This window comes from Panicum virgatum, chromosome 5K (genome assembly GCF_016808335.1).
Source record: "Panicum virgatum strain AP13 chromosome 5K, P.virgatum_v5, whole genome shotgun sequence".
Lineage (NCBI taxonomy): Eukaryota > Viridiplantae > Streptophyta > Magnoliopsida > Poales > Poaceae > Panicum > Panicum virgatum.
In genome coordinates this window covers 24,665,985-24,690,348 of record NC_053140.1, presented here as the reverse complement: position 1 = coordinate 24,690,348, position 24,364 = coordinate 24,665,985, and the positions used below count along the sequence as shown (strand labels likewise).

Below are 24,364 nucleotides of genomic sequence, written 5' to 3'. Positions count from 1 at the left end.
TGGTATATGATCAAATTAGATATAATAAAATATAGAGGCAGATAGGGGGTTGGTCAGCTAGCAAGGAACCCTTTATTTGATTCAAAGGTACACTCATCAGAATTTTTCCTTCTTGTATTATGTTGGTGACCATGATTGTGTTGTGGCACTGAATCCTCTGCTCAGTTTGCTATGATCATTTGTAATTATTTCATATAGCCTCTAACCATGTGTGTGTCTCCGAATGGAATGTCATGCAAGCCAATTTTTTCTTATGTCAATGTAATATAATAGTATGAATGTAATGTGATCACAATATATTTGGTGTCAAGTGGAATAGTTAAAACAGAACAACATATATTTTTTTTCTTTATATGATATGAACTGCAAAGCATGTTTTTGGAGGCACATTGCCAATAGTATGGTAGTATGATTGTGTCTATAACCCAAAGTATGTGGTCTCTGAATCCTACGTGCTGTCTCCAAATCATGTGCGCATCATCTTTATCAATAAAAAATATATTAACTTTGATTATTTTGTCGTCTTTGCTATATGCTTCTATGCATGTATTGAGAAAGGTACATTACTGATAGATCGGTAGTATTATGGAAATTCAAATAGTAGAGACTTCGTGTGGAAGTACTTTTGAGAGTTTTTGCATGATTTAGGGCAACTCCTGCATACAGGTGCTCCTAGCCTACCGGGTTAGTGTTAGGTCGTGCTGAATTGATGAGTAGATGGATGCTAAATCACTTTGCTGAATTAGTGCGTAAGAATCTCAATGTCCCCCAAATCAACATGCTACTAACATCAAAATCATACTTTTTCGATGGTCCATATATTGTGTTTGAAAATTTTAGACTCCCATAGCAACGTACAGTCATTTTGCTATATTTAATGTAAAGTTTTACAATATGAAGATGAAGGGACTACTGGTCACGCGGAACAAGCATCCGCTCGTGCTCGGCTTCTCGGTCAGCCTGTCCCGCTCGTGGCCACGGGCAGCTCGCCCTCCACCGCCCCAACTCCCCGACGCCGTCGAGAAGGATCATCCCGCCGACGGCCGCGCCCATTCCCTTTCTTGGCCGCCGTCCATCCGTTTTTGTCCTTGTGATGTGATGAAAAACAATCAAATATCTGCTCGTATTGGACTTGCTACTCACGTGGATCGATGTGCCATGTCACCTTTGCTGGTCGAAAGCGATGGGTTGGTTTTCTGCTGCACAAGAATTGAAGAAACACATGGCTGGGGAAACGTCGCTTTCTATCCGATGATTCCGAGGCCCCGAACCTGAATAAGTGGGGGAGCTAATCTCACGTAAAGGGGAGGGCACCGCGGGGCTGCTCACTGAGTCGCTGATCGCTTCTGCAACAACCGCGACGAGCAACCGTGACCGGGGATCGATGGAGGTACGCGCCCGCGCGCCCGGCAAGATCATCCTCGCGGGCGAGCACGCCGTCGTACACGGCTCCGCCGCCGTCGCCGCCGCCATCGACCTCTACACCACCTCTTCCCTCCGCCTAGGTGAACCCCCCGCCCGCCCTGGATCAGATTCTTGATTCTTCATCACTGCTGCCGCAGCCACCGCCCTCACCTCGGCTTCTTCCTTGTACTACGCAGGAGAGGATGGCGGCGCAGGCGCCGTGGAGCTGGACCTCAGGGACTCGGGCCTCACCTTCTCTTGGCCGTGCTCGCGCGTCCGCGCGGCGCTGGGGGAGGTGGCCGGCAAGGCCGGGGCGCCGACGCCTTGCTCCCCCGATGAGCTGGCCGCCTTTGCCAAGCTCTTGGAGGGCCAAGAGATCCCCGAGGCCAAGATCTGGCTCTCGGCCGGCCTCTCCGCCTTCCTTTTCCTCTACACCGCCATTTTGGGGTTGTTTTTTTTTTCTGTCCAGATGAATCTTGCAGCGCTGACATCTGCCCCCACATTATATTTGACAGATGCGGTTGGTTATGTTCTTGTGCAGCTGCAGGCCTGGGAAGGCGGTGGTGACCTCGGACCTGCCCATTGGCGCGGGCCTTGGCTCGTCCGCAGCGTTCTGCGTGTCCATGTCAGGTGCTCTATTGACGGCTGCTGGCGCAGTTGGTGTTGCAGGAGGCAGCAGTGCTGAGGAGTGGGAGTCGTTTGGAAAGGATGATCTTGAGCTGGTCAACCAATGGGCGTTCCAAGGGGAGAAGATCATTCATGGCAAGCCTTCTGGCATCGACAATTCTGTCAGCACTTTCGGTACGTTATCAAACTGACTTGAGTTTATAAACCTTTGAAACTGTCAGTATTGAGGTGCCTTTGCATTCAGGATGGCGTCTAGCGGAATCCATATTTTGATTGCATAATGGCACCACCTTTCTTAGTCGCTTCCAGGATTGCTTCTAGTTTATTTATGGCATGTTTGTTGTATGTACTTTAGTTACATCTAGATGGATAAAAAAAAAGGGCGTACCCAGTGACGTAGGCTTCCCGCACTGTGCGGGGTCTGGGGAAGTGTTGTTTTTAAGCCCCAAGCCTTACCCACACAAATGTGCAAAGGCGGGGACTCGAACCCGGGACCTTCCGGTTACATCTAGCATAATAACTGTCCAATCATGGATGTACTGATAGTTACTTGATGCTGCCAAAGGGATTATCAGCCTTTTGCAGTCAGTAATTTAACCAAAAAATCTTGTCAATCTTAGGTGTCAAGGCACCTTTGCAAATGGTGCAAACTTGAGTAATTTCCTAGAATGCATAAGACCATCTGAATCTCAATTGCCCCTTATCAGTTCTCCGGACTTGTTTTGGTTCACTAAATCTTCTGTGTGAATGTTAGGAAGCATGATCAAATTCAAGAAGGGGGAATTGACAAACCTCAAGTCCAGGAACCCAGTCAAAATGCTCATTACCGATACAAGAGTTGGTAGGAACACAAAGGCCCTGCTTGCTGGTGTATCTGAAAGAGCATCTAGGCATCCGGATGCTATGGCTTCTGTCTTCAATGCAGTGAACTCTGTTAGTGAGGAGCTTTCAAGCGTTATTGAATTAGCAGCTGAGGATGAAATAGCCATCACCTCAAGGGAGGACAAGCTAGCAGAGCTTATGGAGATGAATCAAGGTTTGCTTCAGTGCATGGGAGTCAGACATTCTTCTATAGAAACAGTGTTGCGAACCACTCTGAAATATAGCCTGGTCTCAAAGCTAACTGGAGCTGGTGGTGGAGGATGTGTGTTAACTCTAATACCGACGCGTATCCTTTTAATATCCCCTAATTGCATCTTTTTCTTCATTGTTAGATGACATAATAAATACCATAATACTTATATGATTTCTGTTTATCTTTAACATTTCGATTCAAAGCTTCCAGAAATCTGGGTCTTGATATTCATCAATAAGGAATCTGACAGGAGAGAAACTTCAGAACTACAATGGCCTGTATTGTGAAAAGCAAAATGCTCAGTATTTAATAATATATAACCACATAAAATTATTCTGATTCGTATCCCATCTAATCTAGATGAATTTTATAATGGAATAAATCTATCAACATGAAAGGACAAAGACTGTTGCAGCGTAAATTTCTAAATATCCTTTTTTTTTCATATCTGAGTTTCTGATTTGTACCTGCTTATTAGCTACGTGTAAACTATGGCATTCTTTCTCTTTTACTGGTTTAGTCATGCTACTTCCTCGCACTTCCATTTTTGTGCAGTCAATGATGTTTGAATTTCATGGATATTTCAAATTTTCATTTATTGCGCAATGATGTACAAATCTTCCTTGACATGATTATCAGTATTGGCCAACACAGTTTTGGAGAAAGTCGCCACAGAGCTTGAATCTCATGGTTTTCGTTGCTTTAAAGTCGAGGTTGGTGGACGTGGTCTCCAAGTAAGCCGAGCATAACTTTCATCCTGTTCCAAGGAGATGTACCATACTTTTAGAAAATGGCTCAGAAGTTTAGAAGATTCACAATTTGTTCCAAGATTAGGATATTCTTCTGCCTTCCTTAGGATATTCTTGTATTCAGTATTCACTACTTGAATTCCCAGATGAGGATATTGTTTCACTCTCTTAGCATTTTCTTGTATCGGATAAACACTCAGCTGCATGATTGCTGGTGTTATTGTTGTATCAAATAAATCAACTTACAATAATTGAAATGTTGTATCCTTGAAGTATCATCCGCATTGAGGTGTTGGTGGTGTCATGGGTTCTATTTGCCTCCATTTATCACATCACTTCATAAATTACTTTGAGTTCTTCACCAAATTTGGCCTTGCAATTGATGTATAGGTGCACTTGCATTTTGTAAAAACTTTTACCTAGTCAAGATCCAACTTCGCTCTGTGTGCACAGGCTATGCAAACTGAAGCCAACTTTTGTTGTGCTGGAATAGCGCATCAATCTTGCTGTATGAAGAACACAGCAGGTATGCAGTTTAGTGTGATGCTAAATATTCTCAGAAAGCGTTGACAAGTGGAAGAAGCTAAAGCTGAAAAACTCTTAAGAAATTTTCCACCATCCTTGAACTTCTATACAACCTTCAACTAAAAATGTTTTTGTTATTTCAATCTGGGTTTCCTCGAGACTGGCCTTCACTTTTCTGAGTGAGCTCAGGCGCAGGCGCAGATGACACTGGCGCTGGATGATGGACACAGTTCCGATTCCACACAAGGTCTCAGTTAAAGCAGCGGCCAGCGAGGAGTGCACATTTCGATTTCTGACTGCCGTGGGCAAAAACAAAATGATTCTTTGTGGTCAGCTCGTGGAATCCAAAATTGATTAGCAAGATTTTAGATTTTTCATATAGTGGTTCCCAACAACTGCATATAATACATACGGCTTAAATTTACACTTTTACACCACATCGAACATCTAGATTAATCTCTTATTGTGGCTTTGTTTTTGCAAATTCTTACTTTAAGGTATGTACATCTGTAGACAAATTTTCATGTAGGGATGTTTTTCTGGTGATGCTAAAATATGTCTTGTGGAATTGATTATTGAAACATAGGAGGAAAAAACTATCCTGGGCAACAAAAGGCACTCGATGACATGGCATCTCTGACGCGGTCCCGAGACCAAATCAGAGGCAAGTGCCGCAGCTTAGTCGATTCGGGTTTCCTTTCTGCTTACAACAGACAGTTTTTATGCTCTAACAAAACAAAATGGAAAACATCAATCAAACATTACGTCCGTCATGAACAAAAAATGGACACAGTGTCTTGTGTTCAGGCCCACAACCATGTAAAGGGAGAAAAGCGCAGTGTGTGACTGTGTGTGGACCGTCCTCATCCAAGGGAAAGAAAAAACTCCTTGCACGCTCTCGTAAGTGATTCTCAGGAAGTTGGATTTCATGCAGTACCAAGTCATTGACTCGAGTGATGAGAAGCATTATCCTGAAGACTGTGCAACCAAGAGTTCGATCGTAGTGGCACATCGTCGATTCAGGTAGCTAGGACTCAATCCTAGTGGCAGAAAATATTGATTTGGATAAAGTCCATTTTTAGCCATCCAACTCTTGCCTCGGTTTGGTTTTGGCCATCAAACTCTAAAACCGGGTATCTTCGACCACTCAACTATCAAAACCGTTCACATTTGGCCATCCGGCTGTTTTGATGGCCGGTTTCGCTAATGTGGACGCCACGTGGCAGCGGGGCCCACTTGTCAGCCATCCTCTCTCTCCTCTTTCTCTTTCTTTTCTCCCCCTCTCTCCTCTCTCCCGGTCCCTCGGCTCGGCGGTCATGGCGGCTCCGGTCGCGGTGCCGTTCCCGGCGGAGCAAGGCGTGGCGGCGGGGAGGCGGGACGTGCTCCACGTTGCAGGCGTGGTCTGCGGCGGCGTGCAGGCAAGCCAGCGGCGGTGCTCGTCCTCGAACAGACGAAACCCACCGCCGCTGCCGCACCTCCCCTGGGCACCGCCGCCGTAGCTTCCCTACCCGGGCGGCCCGTCCCGCCGCTTCCTCCTTCCTACCCACCACCGCCGCACCCCCTGCCCCGGCGGCCCCCACCGCCACTCCCTCCTTCCTCCCCTGCCTCGCCTGCTGCAACAGGGGGCGGCGGCGACGGCACGTTCGGCAGGAGGAAGGAGGCGTTCAAGAAGAGGGCGGGGGAGCTCTTCATGCTCTGCGGCGTCGACGTCGCGCTCGTCGTCGCCTTAGGGGATGGCGGCGCGGCGTCCAGGGAGGGCATGCTGGCCCGGTACCGCGCGCTGCGCGCGCGCACCGGGTGTACCTCCACGCTGTCGCCAAGCTCGGCAAGGCGCAGGCCGAGCTCGCCTGGGTGCGCCAGGGCCCGCTGGGACAAGGCGCTCGACGGCTCGCCACGGAGGAGGGGGCGCGGCGGCTGCTCGACGCCCTCGACGCCGCAATGTGGGCCACAGAGGACAGGCGGAGGGCGCGGGGGCTGCCGCCGCCGGCCGACCACGCCGCCGAGGACGGGGTCGTCGCCCCGCTCAGGGGAGGGAGGGAGGGAGGGCGCTGGGGGAGGCCGCGCCGGCGAGCAGGAAGGAGAAAGGAGGAAGGAGATGAGATAGGAGAGAGAAAGAGAGAGATAGAGAGAACAGAGGGGTTGTAACGCGGACAAGTGGGCCCACTGCCACGCGGCGTCCACGTCAGCGAAACTAACCACCAAAACAGTCGGATGGTCAAATGTGAACAGTTTTGACAGTTGAGCGGTCGAAGATACCCGGTTTTGGAGTTCGATGGCCAAAACCAAACCGAGGCAAGAGTTGGATGGCCAAAAAATGGACTTTATCCGATTGATTTGGATCCACATTTTTTTGGGTACCATGATTATAGTTTTCTGGGATTTCTCAAACAAGTGATTCTGGGGAAGTTGGGTTTCTTGATGTTGCATTGATTTATGATGTTATGATAAGCTTTTCTCGGTGTGGTGACATGTGTTAGAGATGTTGCAAGTGATGGTTTCGGATGTTGTAAATGTAATAGGTGATTAGAGATGTTGAAATAGATAAATTAAGATGATGAATTGTATAGATAAATTGAGATGTGTATCAATCGAAATCCTTCTATTGCTGTTTTGTTTGTTTGTTTGTGAGATTAGCCAAAGAGTTTAGCTTCATTGACAATCATTTGCACGGAATCAGTCGTGTGAATTGTGACCACAAAAATGTTGCATGAAATACGTTACGTTGGAGAGGGAATTTTCTTCATATAATTGGATGCAGCAGCAAGCTATTAAGTGTTGTTTTCCCATGTCGCAAAAATACTGGATTTTGATGTTTCAGTCACAATTTTTCACATAAGATAAACAAAATTTAGACGGAGAGGCGGCTCAACGAGCCACAAATGAGTCGGTACCTCATTGCCTCCAATCCTCCCATGGTCTTCTTGGTCCACGCGCAGCACGGCAGCAGGCAACCCAACCCTCTCCAGTCTCCAGTAAGCCGAGAACAGGCTCCAGGATGCACGCGTTGCTGACGGCGACGCAGCAGCAGGTGACAAACCCGGATGGGTTGGCGGTGCCACTGCTTGCTTGCAGGCGTCTGGGCACTGAGCAGGACGGTGCGATGCGGGAGTGGTGACTAGTGATTGCTAAGTGGCGTTGGAGAGTGTGAATGAACTGCGAAGGCTGTCTAATTCCCGGTCAGGTCTCAAGCACTCGAGACTTCATCATTAGTCGAAAAGATTACCAGGCTGACGCCCATCGCCAAAAGAGAAGTGCGGTCACCAAACAAGAACACATGCTTCCAGGCAAAAAAAGGTGCAATTGAACAACTCTATCTTTAAACAATGTCATTGAATTGTATAGAGGTGATTACACATGCTTACTGAAGAAACAAATCCTCAAGAAATACATCAGGGAGGGGGGAGTGAAAGAATGCCAATCTGACCTATACGCTAGAGATGCACATCAGAATATCTACTGAGGGTTTCTATCTCCTAACCTCCTATATGCTATGCAATGGAACTTTGGCACACCAACAGTGTAGAAAACAACCTCAACAATGAGCCCAGTGGAACTGACTCCAAAAGTACCCGAACCAAATTGTCAATGCTGAACAGTTGCTCCTAATCGATGTACCTTAAAGATTGTAGAACCCAAAAGATATTGACAAACATAGCACGCTTCAAACTCCTAAGTATTGCTCGCATAGTCATATCAGTTTCCCTCGACGATGAGAGAGGTCAGTTCATTTTCCTGTTGACTTCTCAATCTTGACAATGTAGGGAGGCTCCTTTTAATTCTCTCAGGTAGGAACCTGGAAAGTTTAGGAAACAAAATCCTTTATGGTTCCAAATTATTATCTGAGTTGTGGCCTAAATAAATGTGAAGCACTGGAGGAACATTTCGTTGAAAAAATTAAGCTGCAACATATAACTTACGTGTCGATTCTTTCTGAAATAGCTCGGCGTACAGAAGAGTTGAGCCCGTAAGCAATGGAATTGAAAAGGCCCTAGATAAAATGGGAAGCGTCAGAATATCCACAGAAAAAAAGAGAAGCAAAAGAAGGAATACACTAGAGTTTCAATCAAATAAAATACTTCTACGCAAAACTTCAAAATCCATAGGCAAATAAATGAACACAAAGTTCAAGTTTTTAACTTCATGAAGAGTACATAAGCCATAGATGTACAGAGGAGATCCAGATTGCATGGTGATATTTTTTTATTCTACCTTATGTTAATGAATGATAGAAGTCCAAATCTATTCATGTGCGCATTTCCATAAGCGGTCACAAACTCCCGCTCTCCCTTTTTTTTAAGAGAGCAACTACATCAGCCTTAGGCCGCCTGAACTTTTATTGCAAAAGATACTTGAAAGGAGCAGGTAACAGAAATAAACAAACAAGACACTAGAACTAAAACTAAAAAATACATAAAAGGCAACAGCTAGCATCCAAAAGCAGGAGTCCACGAGAAAGCAAGACCTAGAACTACTGCTATAAACTACGGGACTATCCAGCAAGGTGACAACTCTAGGCGAGAAGAGAAGAGCCCAGCTCTCCCATTTAGAGCTAATTACTTATGGGGACTGACAAAAGTGAACAAAGCCATCAGTGAGCCTCTTACTCAAGCCCCTTTATGATGAATTATGACCACAATATGTTAGTAGATTTATGAATTATGACCACAATATGTTAGTAGATTTAGCTACCCACAAATAAATAAGAAAGGACAAATAAACAGTATTTTAGTAACATTTAGGATCAAATAAACAAGCATCAAGATACTCACCATAAGTCCAGCAAACCCAACATCAAGAAAGGACAACCAAAATATCTTGTGTCCTGGATTCGTAAAGTCGTAAAGTCGATTGATAGTTGCAAAAGCCCATGAACCGATCAAAATTAGAGGGTAATAACCCCATCGATTAAATGCCTGCAGAACACAACAAATCAATTTATCATTTATATTCTCAAATAAGTTTTTAACCATCTGTTTCTGTACTCTACAACGAACAGCTGTGCAGAGTTAAAGTACAGCAGAAAGAACATATATAAAAAGTGGAACACTCAATAATATTTTCATCAAAAGAACAACTTTAAGATTGTTTCTTCTCAGTTTTTCTACAATCCATCTATAAATATTTACAAGAGATAGAGCTAGCTAGCTTTGGAAGTAATAACAGTAAAGCAGTGAAATAGGAAAAGAAAAAATAACTATGTTTGGAAGCAATAAGAAAGGGAAAAAAAGCCAAGCTCCTTGTGGTGGACTGGACTGGTGTCAGGGGGCTGGTTCGTGGGGGGTGAGCGGCGTAGATTACAGCCAAAGGAGGTGCGTGGGCGAGGTGAGAAGGTTCGCCATTGACCCGGTGTTGCCAGCGTGGAGGTAGGGCAGCATGCAGTGCTGGAGAAGGGGGTTGGAGAAGTCAAGGAGAGGGAGCCCATGGCCGTGGGGCCCAAACCGCCCAGATCCATGACAACCGGTTAGTGCATTGAACTCTGGGTTCGAAGCACGGTCGTTTTTTTTATAATAGGAAAGGAGGGAAAAGTCTCAAGCAGAAGCTCTGAAGCAGAAACAATGGCAAACTATTGTAGAGGATTTTGTACCTTTCTGTCTGCCCTAATGTCAGATTGATTTGATCGATCACTTATGCCAGCAGCCATCTACATAAAAATTCCATGAGCTTTTTAAAATTCAGAGCATACAGGGAAAAATTGCAGAATTTGCCAAAGAGCTACAATGGAGGTTTTGTAACCTCCAATATACAGGTGACAACTGTTGAGAGAAAGTGTGCTTACCCGTGTTGCATTGTTCAGCATGCGATTTACTTCATAGTATGTGAACCCATTGTACAGAATAGCAACCCAAAGTGGAAGATAAAAAGTTATCAAGTGCAGAACCTGCAGGTAAGGGCATTTTAATGAAACAATTGCTATATGCTGACAAAGTGAGAAAAGAATTACTAATATGCTGGAAATTGAGAATTTCAGATTAAATCAATATCTAGCTGAGAACAATAATGTTTCATAGTCCAAGCAAGATATGTTGGGAATTCCGTATAAATAATACTTCTTCGATTCGTGCATTTTGGTTTGACACCCTTGAGCAGATGTTGACAGATTTCAAGTGGTAAAGAAAGCAGTAGCAATTGTACATCAGTAACACTATTGGATTGTTGAATAGCATGGATGATCTATGAAGGATTCAAACATACTCCCTCTGATCCAAATTGTAGGTCGTTTTGGCAAATCTAGATACATAGTTTTGCTATGCACCTAGATAACCACTATGCATAGTTCAGCTAGGCGCTAGGCGGATTCTAGGCGCCGACCCACTGCCTAGCGCCTAGGCGGGATTAATCGCGCCTAGGCGGCGCTAGGCGTTTTTCTAGGCGTTTTAATTTTTATACACCTATATATGTATTACCTTAATAAAAGAAAAAAAATAAGAGAACTGTGGACCCAAAGTTAAAGAAAGGCCCATCAGGAAAGCCCAGCAGCCCACTTATCCACCCATCCCACCTTATCCATCCGGCCATCCTCACCACACGATGACTTCTCCCTCTCCCCTGTTTCTTCGACGCCGCCCGTCTGCGCTCCCGCAGATGCAACCACCGCCTCCTTCTCCTCCGCCGCGCGCCTGCCACCTCCACCTCGTCCTCCTCCGCCGCCGCCGCCCGATGTCAAGCCCGTCTGAAGTTCCTCCCCCACCAGCAACCTCCTCCAGGCGCCGCGGAACCCCTCCACCTCCCCCACCGGCGCCGCCGACAAGACACCGCCGCCTAGGAGCCCGCCTAGCCCCAAATCGACGCGGTGCCCCTCCGATTAGCGCCTAATCGCGCCTAATCGCCGCCTAGGCGCCGCCTAGCTGAACTATGCCACTATGTCTAGATAAATAGCAAAAACTATATATCTAGATTTGCCAAAACGGTCTACAAGTTGGAACGGAGGTAGTAGATGGGTTTATAAAAAAGTTCTCTATAACCAAATGTGCCAAAACTTCATTCACTAGCATACCTCTGAGAGAAGTAACACGCACTACTAATGGATGTGCAATAATCTATAGAAAAACTCATGAAGAGCACAAAAAGTCACATGCCTTTGCCATGCTTCCTTGCTGGATCCAGCACCAGGAACCTGGCCTTCCATACTCACTTCCTATCGAACGTAATACAGTGGTAGCTAGTGAAGTTCCTGGAGAAATAAATAAATAATTGAAACCTTTCAACTGATTTTAAAAGCTGACACAAGACTTCCATAGTAACTCGGTAAAATAATGATCTACTGCTAAAAATGGAGGGCATATGCCTACAAGTAGTACCATCAGATAAAGCTTTAGTAAACATACATACGAGAGACAGCTACATTTTTGTCCCAAGATAGTACACACAACCGAACTTATGTTACTAAAAGAAGCATATACGTCAAATATGAGGATAATCGATGGAAATGAAGGACCATTTGAGCACGCTGTTACAATAATATAAAGTCAACAGCTATAGACATGCTTGCAAATTAAAGGACAGAAAATGAACTGGAACTTGCATGCTTGGCTTCTTACAAGGCAGAAAAGGACAAAAACAACAAAAGAAAAAACTGGCAAAAATAGGTATATAACAACCTAAGTTTAATTAACAGATAAGCACAATGCATCAAACATAGCTATACAGTGTGGACCATTTTGTGTTTTGTCAAGCACATTGATTCATATAGATGTTACGGATACAAAATTGTTAGTATCTTCTGACACATGATCTCTCCAAAAGTTTCTGCTAAGTTGTCCAACAATTTGCTTAATTCGGAACATATAACTTCAAAGAAAGGCAGGGAGGTGATCAACAGCTTGCATACCCCAGACATATAAGTGGAAAATAGATCCAAATTCTTCAACATCAGTTTTGTGTTTGACAACCGTGCGATGCAGAGTGAATGCTATAGTGGTTGTCCATAGAAAAGAAGCCACACAGAAGAAATGAGCACTGTAGTCATGTGCAAAGCAGTAAAATGCATTCGATGGGTCCCTGCAACATAAGAAAACAGTTACTGAAATATTTCACCACAAGCACATAATGAATCTAAGCAGTCAGATACAAAGAGTTTTGGGTCGAAAGAATAGTCTGATTTTTTTTTCTTAAACAAGAAAATTACATTTTTTGAATTCTGGAATTAATATTTCACAGTAAGCAGAATGCAAAGTTGCCAGGTCAAGTTACACAGTTATGATTTGAATAATGAGCTGACTCTGCATTTGTTCATTCTGGCAAACTGTTGCTAGCAAAAGTAAATTAACACTGAGTGAAACAATTATGTGTAGCAGAAGATATAAATTATTTATATAATGCAAATGGCAACATACCCCAGTATAGTGAATAAGCTGCAAAACATATCCTGCAATTCAGGACAAAGTTATCAGAAAACATACAACAGTTAAGACAATCACAGGAATGAACAGACCTAGTTTCAGCTAATACTTCCGCCAGTTTCAGCTAAGCATCAAGACATTAGTATCATTTTTTCTAAGCAGGTGTCCATCATCCCCAATGGTTTAACGAATCATGATTCAACAAAATAAACTATATGGACACCAGCTACTTGCATATCAGGCATTGTTCAGTTACCCCCTTCCCAATAGGAAGTGATTGAGGGTGATTTATGCCCCTACAAGTCTGTTGGGGAATTAATCATCTCCAACCCTTCCTGATTCGGGATAAACCAAACAATGCCTTAAAGAATGAACTATAAAGTCTGTAGGAAAATAATCCCCTCATGCAGCTCTATCCAATTGGAGATGGAGCAAACCCAGTGGGCTGCTGCAACTTTTCATCTAGATTCATGGTCTTAAACATCACACCATAGCTACTGGAATGTAATGGTATTTCAAAATAATAAAAAAGAAAGAAACAAGTGTGAAACTATGTACACATATATATGATATTCACTCTATTCTACTGGCAACTAGCAGCAGTGCTTTTCTCTCACACCAAATCAGCACCAGCTATCAGCCACCAACGAGCCAGCACTACTTTTCTCTCATAGTAAATCAGCACCAGCCACCAGCCACCAGTCACGGCCAACCGAACAGAGCGATTGCCAACACATAATCACACAATTAGTGAAAAGGTTGAGGGAGTATATATGGCTCCAACTTCCAGAAATTGGTGGTTATGTACGCATTTCTGAAGATCCAGATACCTACTGTACTGTCTGACACCCGATTATAAAGAACTACTTCAGGTGATATGCATAAAAGTAACGCACCCTTGTACTTAAACTTAGAACAAGAACCACCAAATTCGGACAGTTAGCACGCAAATTAACAAACCGCAGCGTACAGATCGCACCACGGGCTCCTGATTTCAAAGACCAACCGTGACATATCGCATGGCTAGAAGCCTAACCTCAAACCAAAAGCCCCAAAGAGTTACGAGATCCGAGCAGGCCACTCACTGAGACGGCGAGGTAGAAGACGAGCTTGAAGGAGAACTTGCGGAGCTCGCGGAAGAGGAGGTAGCAGAGCACGATGAAGGAGGAGCCCACCAGCGAGAGCGCCGCGGCACCGGTTCCCACAGCGTCGAGGATCTGGCGGTCCCGCAGGGCCTGGCTCACCGCCGCCGACGCAGCGGCTGCCACAGCCGGGGCCATCACCGTCACCGGCGGCGATCTATACAGTGGCGGTGGAGGGGGTGTGGGGCCGCGCGGCCATTTTGGGGCACGGCGTTGTGGGTGCCGGGCGGGCTCGGGATCCGGGGCTGGCACGGGCGCAGATGCACTTGGCAGTTGGCACGCAGCTGGTGAGGCTACTTTATTTTAATTTTTTTTTAAAAAAATCTATTTAGTTATTAAGATTCTCTTTTCTATATTCAGTTTTACCGCAATCATCATTTTTTATAAGTATCTCCTACTCTATACCAGGCTCCACTTATCAGATTTTTATTCTCCTTTTCTTCCTCACCCGCCGCCGTTCCTCCCCAATCCCCACTCTCTCTCCTCCCCTGCTCCCGCTCCCCAGGGCTCTCACCCCAAGCCATCCTCTTCCCTGCCGGCCCAGGCGCTCGGCAGGAAGGCGACGAAGAAGAAACGCGCCGCCGGCCACCGGCGCTGGCATCGCGGCCTTCCACCTCCGCCTCACCCCCCTCTCCTCCCTCCGCCGCCGGCCACCTCCGACGCTCTCTCTCTCTCCGGCACCGACGCCGGCGCCCATCCCCTGCTCCGGCCCTGCTCGCCGCCACCCCCTGGACCTCGGCGCAGCGGAGCAGGGGCCCCGCCCCCGGTGCGGCCTCCGTCCGGTCTCGGCATGGGGGTGCTGCGCGCCGGTGCCGTGTGGCCCCCTCCTTCCCCTCCCCTAGATCCGGCGCGGCACCCACCACCGCCGGTGCGCGCTGTGGGGGTGGCGGGGTGGTGGCGGAGCAGGAGAGCAAGGAAGAGGCGGAGCGGATCTAGGTGGACCTATGGCGGAGCGGTTCCCGCATGCCGAAGCTGCGGCGGCGGGGCGGGGATGGCTGGCCGAGGCGTGCCCCTCCTGCTCCCGCCGGCGAGGCGCGCGCGGCAGCCAAGGGCGAGCGGCGGCGGGCCTCGCCCACGCCGTCGCCCTTCTTCTGCTCCCTCCCCTTTTCCCTCTCCAGGCAGAGCGCTACGGCAGGCGGCGGTGGAGCGCTGCCCGGCGCGGGAGGAGGCAGGGGAGCAGCGGCCGGAGCCGGCCCCACGCACATCGTCGTGTGCTAGACGGCCGCTACCACCCCACATTTAGCGTGCCTCCGCCCCATCCGCAAAGGTAGCGGGCTGTTTGCAGTTGCCGTTGCAGCAAAAAAAAGGTATAGGCAGACGGTATGTGGTTTACCGTGCCTTTTACAGGCACCGCTGCGGACAGCCTCAGGGGGCGTTTAGTTCCAAAAAAAATTCACCTCAAAATTTATGCCTTTCTTTTTGGATACATGCATAGAGCATTAAATGTAATTAAACAACAAAACTAATTGCACAGTTTGGATGTACACGACGAGACGAATCTTTTGAGTCTAATTAGTGTATGATTAGCCATAAGTGCTACAGTAACCCCACATGTGCTAATGATGCGGTCAAAGGCTTCAAAATATTTGTCTCGTGGTTTTCAGTTGAGTTCTGAAATTAGTTTTTTAATTAGTGTTCGAAAAGCTCTCCTGACATTTGGTCAAACTGTTGATGTGATAAAAAAAAATTTGGTTTGGGAACTAAACAGCCCCCCAGCAGAGGAGTCATCGTAGAAGCAGGCGTGCGATGCGAATCTGCGCTCCCTAGTTGGGGAAATCTCTGTAACTTCTCTGTCGTGCACCCCGAGGTCGCTTCTGTTCTGCGTTGGGCGTTGGCTGAGCCAGGACATCGGCTCGGCTCGCTCGCCTCGCCTCGTTAACAAAAGAAGTAAAGACAAAGATAGAGGCTCCGTTCGGCTCGGCTCGTTAACAACTTCTTAGGCTCGTGAGGTAGATGCAAGTTTAAAATCACTACCTTAATATATGTAAAGTATAAAAGATATAGCAACTATAAAGTTTCAAACTTCCAAAATCCACCACGCATCAAGTATGCCCAAACCGCAACCGATCAACAGTTTTGTTAATTATATTTGTTCTAATCATTAGGCTTCAATGACACAATAATAAAATTATTAAACAGGAATCAACAGTAAATACATGAGTTGTAGTTAAAACTTCAGCTGAAAAGTAATTTGGAGGTCGAGTGGATTGGACTATTTGAGCTTGGCTCTCTTGACCCCTCTAAGGCCATGTGTGGGACCGCCAGTGTGATAAGCGTGAGCAGGATAAGTGCAACACGGCTCATAGCCCGCTTATGCGATTTTGGGCCACGCAGTTCAATCTTCGCGATTTTCAGTTGTCGGCAACTGGACAACGTGAGCCATTTGGTGGGTTTATTCAGCTTATCCTAACTCAGTCAGCTCATGAGCAGCTCGCGAGCTGACTTCAGCCAGCTCGTTAATGAAACGAGCAAAAATAGCTACTCGGCTCCTTAAAAAATCCATCGAGCCGAGTCAAGTAGAGTCGAGCCGGCTCGCAATGAGTTTTTAGATCGTCGTCCAGCCCTATTGTGGACGTAGCAGAGTCTGGTTGGGGTTTCATGATGCAGTGATGAAGCAGCTAGCAAAAAAGTTACTCGTTTCTATTTCAAGTTCAAGAAACGCTAGGTAGAGTATGTGCAGAAATGGCAAACATATGCTGGCAAGTGTTTTTGGTTTTTTGATACGATACGATGAAGAAGTCCCGGAAGGAATTGGCAACAGTAGGTCAAACGACGGTTTGGACCATGGACTTTTGCTAAGACGAAGGCTCCTCACTGTCGTACTCGACGGAGATGCCGCCGTACACGCCGACACCCGCCACAGAACCACGCGGCTGCCCGACGTCCCTGGAACTGCCGGGCTATGAGCTCCCACGCACCATGGCCACACACCAAGGAGCCCTGCTGTTCTACAACGACGGAGCGAGCTCCAACACAGTGGCCCAGGTGGTCTTTGACAGCCGGCCCTCGCTCCTCCACCCCCACATCTAGTTCCGGCTCACAGCAACACCACGGGGGCAACCAACTGCCACCCTGGGCTCTGCCGGATCATCCAAACCGGGCACATCCTGACCAGGGTGTCCCTGCACGGCATAGAGGCTCGCCCCTCTCGCTCCGGCGAGGGGGAGGCCCAGGCGCGGCCGGAGCTGAGCAAGAAGGGGGAGAAGGGGGGAGATCTGGCCATGCCATGGCCGAATCCGGGCGGAGCGGCGGTGGAGGAGCTTCACCGGCGGCGGATTTGGAGCAGTGGCGACAGGAGCACAGGGAGCGGCAGCAAGTTGAGGAGCTCGGGATGAATGGTTAGGGTTTTTCCTAACACTAACCGCTCACTCGCGGGCTTTTATGCCGAGCAGGCAGCAGTTTGGGCCAAACCTGGCTGCGGCCCAGCAAGCTCTGCTAAGCTGGCCAGCCAGGCGCCAGCCCCGCCCAGCTCCATGGGCCGTGGTGGGCTGATGCGGCGGCCCAGTTCGGACTGTCGGCTCGTCCACCCGTCTGCGCCCTCTCCCCTCAGCTCTTGGGCCAAAAGTGGTGGCGGGCTGAAAGCGAGATTGTTTCGGCCCACCGCCCATTATCTTTCCCTTTTTTATTTTCAGCATTTTACATTTTAGTCCTCAGACTTTCTGTTATTTATATTCCAACAAGCATGTGAGTCTATAATCTTGTATTCAGACCCTTTAACTTTCATGTAAATGTATATATATGTTTGTTGAGCACTCTTTTGCATTTCCATGTTATTTCTTTATTTACATTTACTCTTGCAAATTACTATTGTTGCCCTTTACTTTATGCAATTTACTTTACATACAAAGTACAATCTCTATTTTGGAATAAATTCCTTCAAGTTGAGACAACATGAGATCTATACATATACAAATGTATAGTGATTATCTCCTCAACTCAGAATAATTTTTCCGAGATGTTGAGACAACATGAGATCTACACATATACTAATGTAAAGTGACTATCTCCTCAACTCCGAATAATTTTTCCTTGATGTTGAGACAAAATGAGATCTATGCACACAATTGCATTGTGACTATCTCCTCAACTCAGAATAAACTTGATGGCTCACATTTAATTTGAAATTGCTCTATTCTTTCTAAATTTCAAAATTGGTCATACACAAAGTGATATTCAAAAATCACTAAAGGATCTACACTATAATTAGTGACTACCCTAACATATGATTCTCAAATTTTGGAATAACCCTAACATATGATTCTCAAATTTTGAAATGAAAGAATGAAATTCAAGCATGTTCAAACATAAAATTGCCTCAGTTTCAAACCAATTTATTGAGATTACCTAATTGTTGGAGTTCATTTGAATTCACATTTTTGCATCAACCTTGCCAAATTTCTCAAAATTATCGGCAAATTAGAATGTAGGTGAGATGGCCAACAAAGAGTTTGAGGTTCTCGCTCTTGATGGACATGATTTCCCTACATGGGCAACGGACATCAAAGTGAGTCTGTCAAAATGTGAACTTTATCAGTGCTTGTCAGTCTTCGAAAAGAGTACTCAAGCAATGACAGAGAAAAACAAATACGAGGCCTACATCATAAGGAATCATATCCACCCAGACTTAAAGTTTGAATACATGATGGAGGAAAATCCACGTGAATTGTGAAAAAAAACTCAAGCAGCGCTATGAACAGTAGAAAGCAATAGTTCTACTTGAGGCAAGTCGTGAGTGGAACCATTTGTACATACAGGACTTTAAGACTATAGATGAATACAAACATGTTGTTCATAGGCTTAGCCAAAAACTCTGGTTTTGTGGGGAAGCAGCCAATTGATGCTGAAAAGATAGAGAAGACATTGTCAACAATGCTTCCATCTGAAAGAATCCTCACACTCTCATACCGTGAGAAGAACTTTAAAGATTATGCATTATTAATTCAGACATTACGTCAGACAGAGAAGAACCATGAGATGAACTTTTGGAACTCTTAGCAGCACCCTATGGGAACTGCACCTCTTCTCGAGGTACATGCAAACATTAAGAAATCTGATTAGAATGGAAACATCCAATCTGGAAGTTCAGCTGGTAAAGGCAAGCACAAGAGAACCCGCAATCCACGTGGCAAATTACAGAAGGGGAAAGAATTGCTAAGACAAAAGCTGATAAAAACAAAAACACTTGCTAAAAGTGTGGTTGTTACAATCATGTGGCAAAGAAGTGTCAAACCCCGAAACATTTGGTGGATCTCTACATGAAGTCCAATTGTGCATAGAACAATCAGAAGTTTGAAGCACACTTCACCTCTCATGAGCTAGAGACGGGCACTTCAGACCAAGTTCCACATGGAGAGGGACCAAGCAACTCCATGACTTCACCACCTACTGAGGAGAAACCTCTGACCGTCGATGACATGCTCGTGGACTCCTCCATTGATGTGTATGGAGACTTCATCTCGACTCCATATCACTTAGTCATTTAAATTTTCAAGAAGTATTGCAATATAAACATATGTTGCTACTCTTTTCATTCACTTATTAGCTGGATTGTAACTAAGTACTATTTTATTTAATGTCATCAGTATGTTCTATATTTTTCATGAGTTATTATTTAAATTCTGGATTATATAGATCATTGCGGGAGTCAATACAAATGGAGGAAGAGATGTACCTAGTGGATAGATGTACCACTAATACTATAGTTAGGGAAGTGAGATATTTCCAAACACTTACAAAGAGGGAAGGAATGGTTCTGACCATCGCTGGACATGATGCTATGATAGTAGGTTCTGGAAAGGCCACTACCACACTTCTAGTAGGTACACAAATCGATATGGAGGAAGCATTATTGTATTCCGATTCAACTCGTACCCTACTAAGATATAGTGATATTCGGAAAAATAGGATTCATGTGGAAACATATGAAGAAAATAAAGAAGAATTTATTCTTTTTACAAAGGATATCGGACAAGGCAAAAAGACACTTGAAAATGTGCCCTCTCTCCAATCTGGATTGTACTACACCTACATCAAACTCGTACCATATGTGCATACAAAGTGATTTTTCAGAATGTTGACACATTCCAAACTTGGCATGATCGCCTTGGCCATCTCGGCATCGAGATGATGAGTAAAACATTAGCAATTCAATTGGGCACAGTGTGAGTGATGAGAAATTCCCGCAATCCTCAAATTTCATGTGCACTTCATGCATAAGTGGGAAATTAATTTTGAGACCCACACATCTCAAAATACAAGTTGAACCACTCAAGTTCATTGAACGCATTCAGGGAGACATGTGCATCCATTCAACCTTTATCCGGGTCATTCAGATACTGCATGATTCTCATTTATGCATCCACAAGATGGTCACATGTGTGCCTCTTGTCAATGCGAAACCATGCATTTGCAAAGTTGATTGCACAAGTCATATGACTTAGAGCAAGCCAATCTGAACACTGGATCAAGTCGATCAGAATGGACAATGCGGCTGAATTTTCTTCCAAAGCCTTCAATGATTATTTTATGCAATTAGGAATTGAAGTACAACATTCAGTGCCGTACGTTCACACTCAGAATGGGTTAGCAGAATCTCTCATCAAGAGAATAATTAAAGCTCATTCCTAGACCATTATTGCAAGATTGTAAACTACCAACAATTTGTTGGGGTCATGCAGTCTTACACACTGCAGACTTGATACAATTGCGCCCAACTGCATACCTTTCAGCCTCCCTGCTGCAATTGGTTCATGGTGATCCTCCAAGTATTTCCCATCTACGAAAAGTTGGTTGTGTTGTATACATACCGATCTCACCACTTTGGGCCCTCACAAGAACTTGGGGATCTACTTGGGGGTATTTATCTTCGTCGATCATTAAATACTTGGAGCCCCTCACACAAGACCTACTCACCACCTGGTGTCGACAACCATTATATGCTCATTTTGGCTGCCAACCATTGCCATTAATGAGGGAACATGAAATAGTTTTGATATAAAGTTCTATTTAAACTAATGAGTTTCATGAGTTTTTTGTCCCACCATGTTTTTCAAGGAATACATGTAATATGATGCACAAATACCATTATTGGTGAAGTAGCAGTTGAGGCCATACAAATGAGCATTATTGGTGAAGTAGCAGTTGAGGCCATACAAATGAACGTTCATTCAGACGTCTCGGTATAAATGACACTTGGACATGTTACAAAAGTTACTCAAATCACATATTTGATAGAACCATGTAGAAGATCTCTCCGAGATGATCGAAATAGACACTTGGATAATCCAATTCGGAGTCCGGACGTAGAAGTTATGCCTGACATAGCCCCACCAGCCTGGCACCTCCCACAAATGACTCTCCACTCAACATCATTGCCCTGGGGACTCACCAATGGACCCCCAAACACTTGGATACATGCACAAAGCAAAGTTAAAGCTGAAAGGCCTTATATATCCCTCTAATGGGCTCCCGAAGTGGCCACTCGAAAGTTGGGCTGATCATCCAAGGTTGAACCTGCACCTACATGCAAAGAAACACAAAGAGAATCAATGACAACCATTGGATGAAACTTAAGACAAGTGGAGGGATGGATGAGCTTGTCACATGGATTGAATGGCCCATATTCCATATGAATAATGTCCAACCGACTTGAAACCGCCTGGGAAGAGCAACACCACGTCGTCCATCACACAATGCCAGCCGGCCTCACTTTTTGGATGTTTGGACCCAACTAGCCTGGCGGTTACTCCAACCGATGTTGCAAGAAGGAATATTGGGCGTACAATCAAAAGTTAATGAATTGGAAGGCCGGTCAGCCCCACATTTTGGCCTCTCTTCTCCTTCCTTCGCGTGGAAGCTAAGCAACTGATGTACCAGTGCACAAGCCACGCAATGGCTCAAGCACCGCTCTTGAAGCACTATAAAAGGCTGCCCCTACCTCCATTCCAAAGCACGGTGAATTGGAGCAAGTCCAAGGCGAAGCGTAGCGCTCCATACATCTTAGAAAATAGGGAGAGAGAGGTGAAGTGAGAGTCCGGAGAGGAGCCGGAGTGTCGGCCCCTCTCCAACTTTGTACCTCTAAGAAATGAAGCTTCACTTCGAGTAATTTCCTCCTCTTTTGTTGGTAACATTGTTTTCTCTCCTTTACTTTATTAGTACTTGAATACTTGGTCTATCTAGTTGTGGGATTCCTTGTCTGTGTGGGTAGCAAGTTCTATCGATTTGGGGTTTCTTCTAGCCTTAGTGCGAGGCGGAAGTTAGTAACTTAATAGTGTAGGTGCGGTGCCTTTGCTAGATAGTTACCTTGGGTTGTGTTCCACCCCATGACACCGCAGTGGAAGGCGGCAGGTGGTGATAGCCCAGTCCGTCATTCGTAGTTCACCATGTTCGGGTGTTTTCACAACAATAGTTGCTGACTGTCGTTGGAATCCCTTGTCATCCTTGTCTGAGTCCTTCTCTGTGGCCGCCAAAGCAACTAGAGTATAAGTCAAGTATTCTTGATGGGAGTTTTTAGAAAGACAATGTTAGACCACCTCTACCTATTTTATCTGGACATCTTCACTCCCGTCATATCCCCTGGATAAACGAGATTCTCTACAAGTTCAATTCTCGTTCCTCGTAGATTCGATACCCTGGAATACTCCAAGGTGAAAGCTACATCGGTATTCGTACACTTACAGATTTATTCTGTTAGCCTAAGGACTGCCAACAAGCTTTCTAAAAGACAGGGTTTGAGCTACGATATCCGCCCTAGTGTCATGACCATGGTTCGATCGCAATCTTTTTCGGATGCAAGGATGAAAATCCCTACATTCACCTATGAGAGTTTGAGCTGAGCTGCTCTATTATCTCAATACCAGGCATGCACCTCAATACCAGGCATGCACTAGGAAACTGTGAAATGGAAGCTTTTTCCATTCTCCTTGACCGGTGCTACCGAATAATGGTATTCCCTAACCGTAGGTAGGGTAGAAGGTGATTGGAATATTCTAAAAGGCAAAGTTTGTCTCCAATTCTTCCCCGTACCTAGGGTCATTGCCCTTTGTATGGAAGCTCTCTCTTTCCAGCAATGAGAGAGAGAACTTCTTGGAGCAGCCTGGGCTCGTTACACGAAGCTAATTTCTTCAAGGACAGACTTAGGTATACCGAAATCTATGCACTTACAACATTTTGCAGGTGGCCTTAGACCAGAGAGTGCATTCCATTTGGATGCGTCTTCTGGGTATCCTTCTTCCACACAATAGTACATGAGGGGAGCGCCATCCTTGATAGGGTCTTCAGAACACCGTACACACCGGAATATATGAAGATCTGCCTGAAGAATCTCAAGAGCCTGTTGATAGAGCAAGAAATTTTGTTCAAGCTCCAACACCTTGCCCACAAAGGATTGCTGAACTAGAACCTTTCGCCTCAGATCCTAAGCCCTTCAGCGAAAAATCATCGACCTTTCTTCTTGTCCATATTTGACGATGATGAATCAATAGTGAATTGTGATGTCTCATCATTACCAAGGGAAGAGAGTGATGTCTATGGAGAATTTGAGGTAGTGGCTCTTGATCCCAAAGAAGAATCCGTGCCCCACACTGATCAAGTAAATGAGGATTCATCATTCCAGAACATGGAGTTCCAATTTTTGGAGGACGAGTTTGAATTTTCTGAGGAGTTCAAAGCCCCTATCTCTCCTAGTTCCTTTAAACTCCAAGAATCATATCAATGCCTTGATCCATTTAGTGACTCCGAGGAAAAATCTTTTCTTCTTGACCCGGAGCAATCCAAGGACTTCCATATTAAAGGCACTGCTACGCCTCATGAATACTCTAGGCTAGAGCATGATGTTGAAAATGTGTGCTCTACGGATACTCTCAAGGCAACAGACTCCATTTCGGATATGGAAGTCAATGATGAGCACAAAAGTTTCATCTTGGAAGAACCATAAGATACATGCTCCTTCGCAGAGATTCCATCTCCCACCATTAACACAAACACCGAGTCCAACCATCTCATGCCCCTCTATCAGAAGAATTTCAAGAAGGTGGTTGTGGATGATTTTGTCTATCATAAATATTGCAAATCTCATCGTGGTTTGTTTTATAAATCATGCAGCTAGATATCATGAGCCTAATCCAAAGATTGGTGACGGAGGAAGCCACAACATCAAGCTAGCTACAACGTCAAGATGAGGCTTCCAAGGTCGAGCTCTTGACCATAAACAAGCACTATCGGGAGGTAACCTGTATTATTTTAGTTTTCTCAAAAATAAAAAAATCACTTCTATTTCAAAAGAAAAAGAAAAAAAAATATAATTTTTACTTTTCAAATAAAATAAAATTGAAAAGAGCTTCAGGAAAAAACTCTAGGACTTGCTCCCTTTGGGTATTTTTGTTACTAACTTTCCAGGCTAGGACTTAAATGAATGAAGAGTTGCCGCAATATGATGGAAGACCCACTTTCAAGCTTAAATGGGGAAATATCAAAGGAGACTACAACCACAGGCGGCGCTCAATT

General features: G+C 45.3%; 2 protein-coding genes across 3 annotated transcripts; one reads left to right on the top strand and one right to left on the bottom strand.

Annotated features, from left to right (window-relative positions):
* Window positions 1–1,244: 1,244 nt before the first annotated feature.
* On the top strand, window positions 1,245–4,135 carry LOC120706983 (mevalonate kinase-like). 2 transcript variants are annotated; one of them, XM_039991736.1, is made up of 5 exons: window positions 1,245–1,505; window positions 1,602–1,851; window positions 1,946–2,205; window positions 2,786–3,199; window positions 3,746–4,135. In XM_039991736.1, exons 1-5 carry the CDS (start codon window positions 1,385–1,387, stop codon window positions 3,853–3,855), a joined length of 1,155 nt encoding a protein of 384 aa, XP_039847670.1. In that variant the 5' UTR covers window positions 1,245–1,384; the 3' UTR covers window positions 3,856–4,135. The 2 variants fall into 2 exon arrangements, with proteins under 2 accessions (XP_039847670.1, XP_039847671.1); XM_039991737.1 differs by lacking the exon at window positions 3,746–4,135 and adding an exon at window positions 3,310–3,503 and having other exon boundaries at window positions 1,249–1,505.
* Window positions 4,136–7,675: 3,540 nt separating this feature from the next.
* On the bottom strand, window positions 7,676–14,124 carry LOC120706982 (G-protein coupled receptor 1-like). Its single transcript, XM_039991735.1, has 9 exons — window positions 13,805–14,124; window positions 12,714–12,745; window positions 12,209–12,378; window positions 11,457–11,551; window positions 10,157–10,258; window positions 9,965–10,021; window positions 9,150–9,293; window positions 8,298–8,368; window positions 7,676–8,173 (listed from the first exon to the last, which is right to left on the bottom strand). Exons 1-9 carry the CDS (start codon window positions 13,997–13,999, stop codon window positions 8,074–8,076), a joined length of 966 nt encoding a protein of 321 aa, XP_039847669.1. The 5' UTR covers window positions 14,000–14,124; the 3' UTR covers window positions 7,676–8,073.
* Between the last annotated feature and the right edge of the window lie 10,240 nt (window positions 14,125–24,364).

Bases quoted from the DNA above. Each gene is read 5' to 3' on its own strand.
- LOC120706983 (XM_039991736.1), top strand. From the start codon at position 1,385: ATGGAGGTACGCGCCCGCGCGCCCGGCAAGATCATCCTCGCGGGCGAG. The intron at 1,852-1,945 runs GTTGTTTTTTTT...GTTCTTGTGCAG, and splicing joins CTCTACACCGCCATTTTGGG to CTGCAGGCCTGGGAAGGCGG. The intron at 3,200-3,745 runs GTATCCTTTTAA...CATGATTATCAG, and splicing joins GTTAACTCTAATACCGACGC to TATTGGCCAACACAGTTTTG.
- LOC120706982 (XM_039991735.1), bottom strand. From the start codon at position 13,999: ATGGCCCCGGCTGTGGCAGCCGCTGCGTCGGCGGCGGTGAGCCAGGCC. The intron at 10,022-10,156 runs GTAAGCACACTT...ATTTTTATGTAG, and splicing joins TGCTGAACAATGCAACACGG to ATGGCTGCTGGCATAAGTGA. The intron at 8,174-8,297 runs GTAAGTTATATG...TAAACTTTCCAG, and splicing joins ATTTCAGAAAGAATCGACAC to GTTCCTACCTGAGAGAATTA.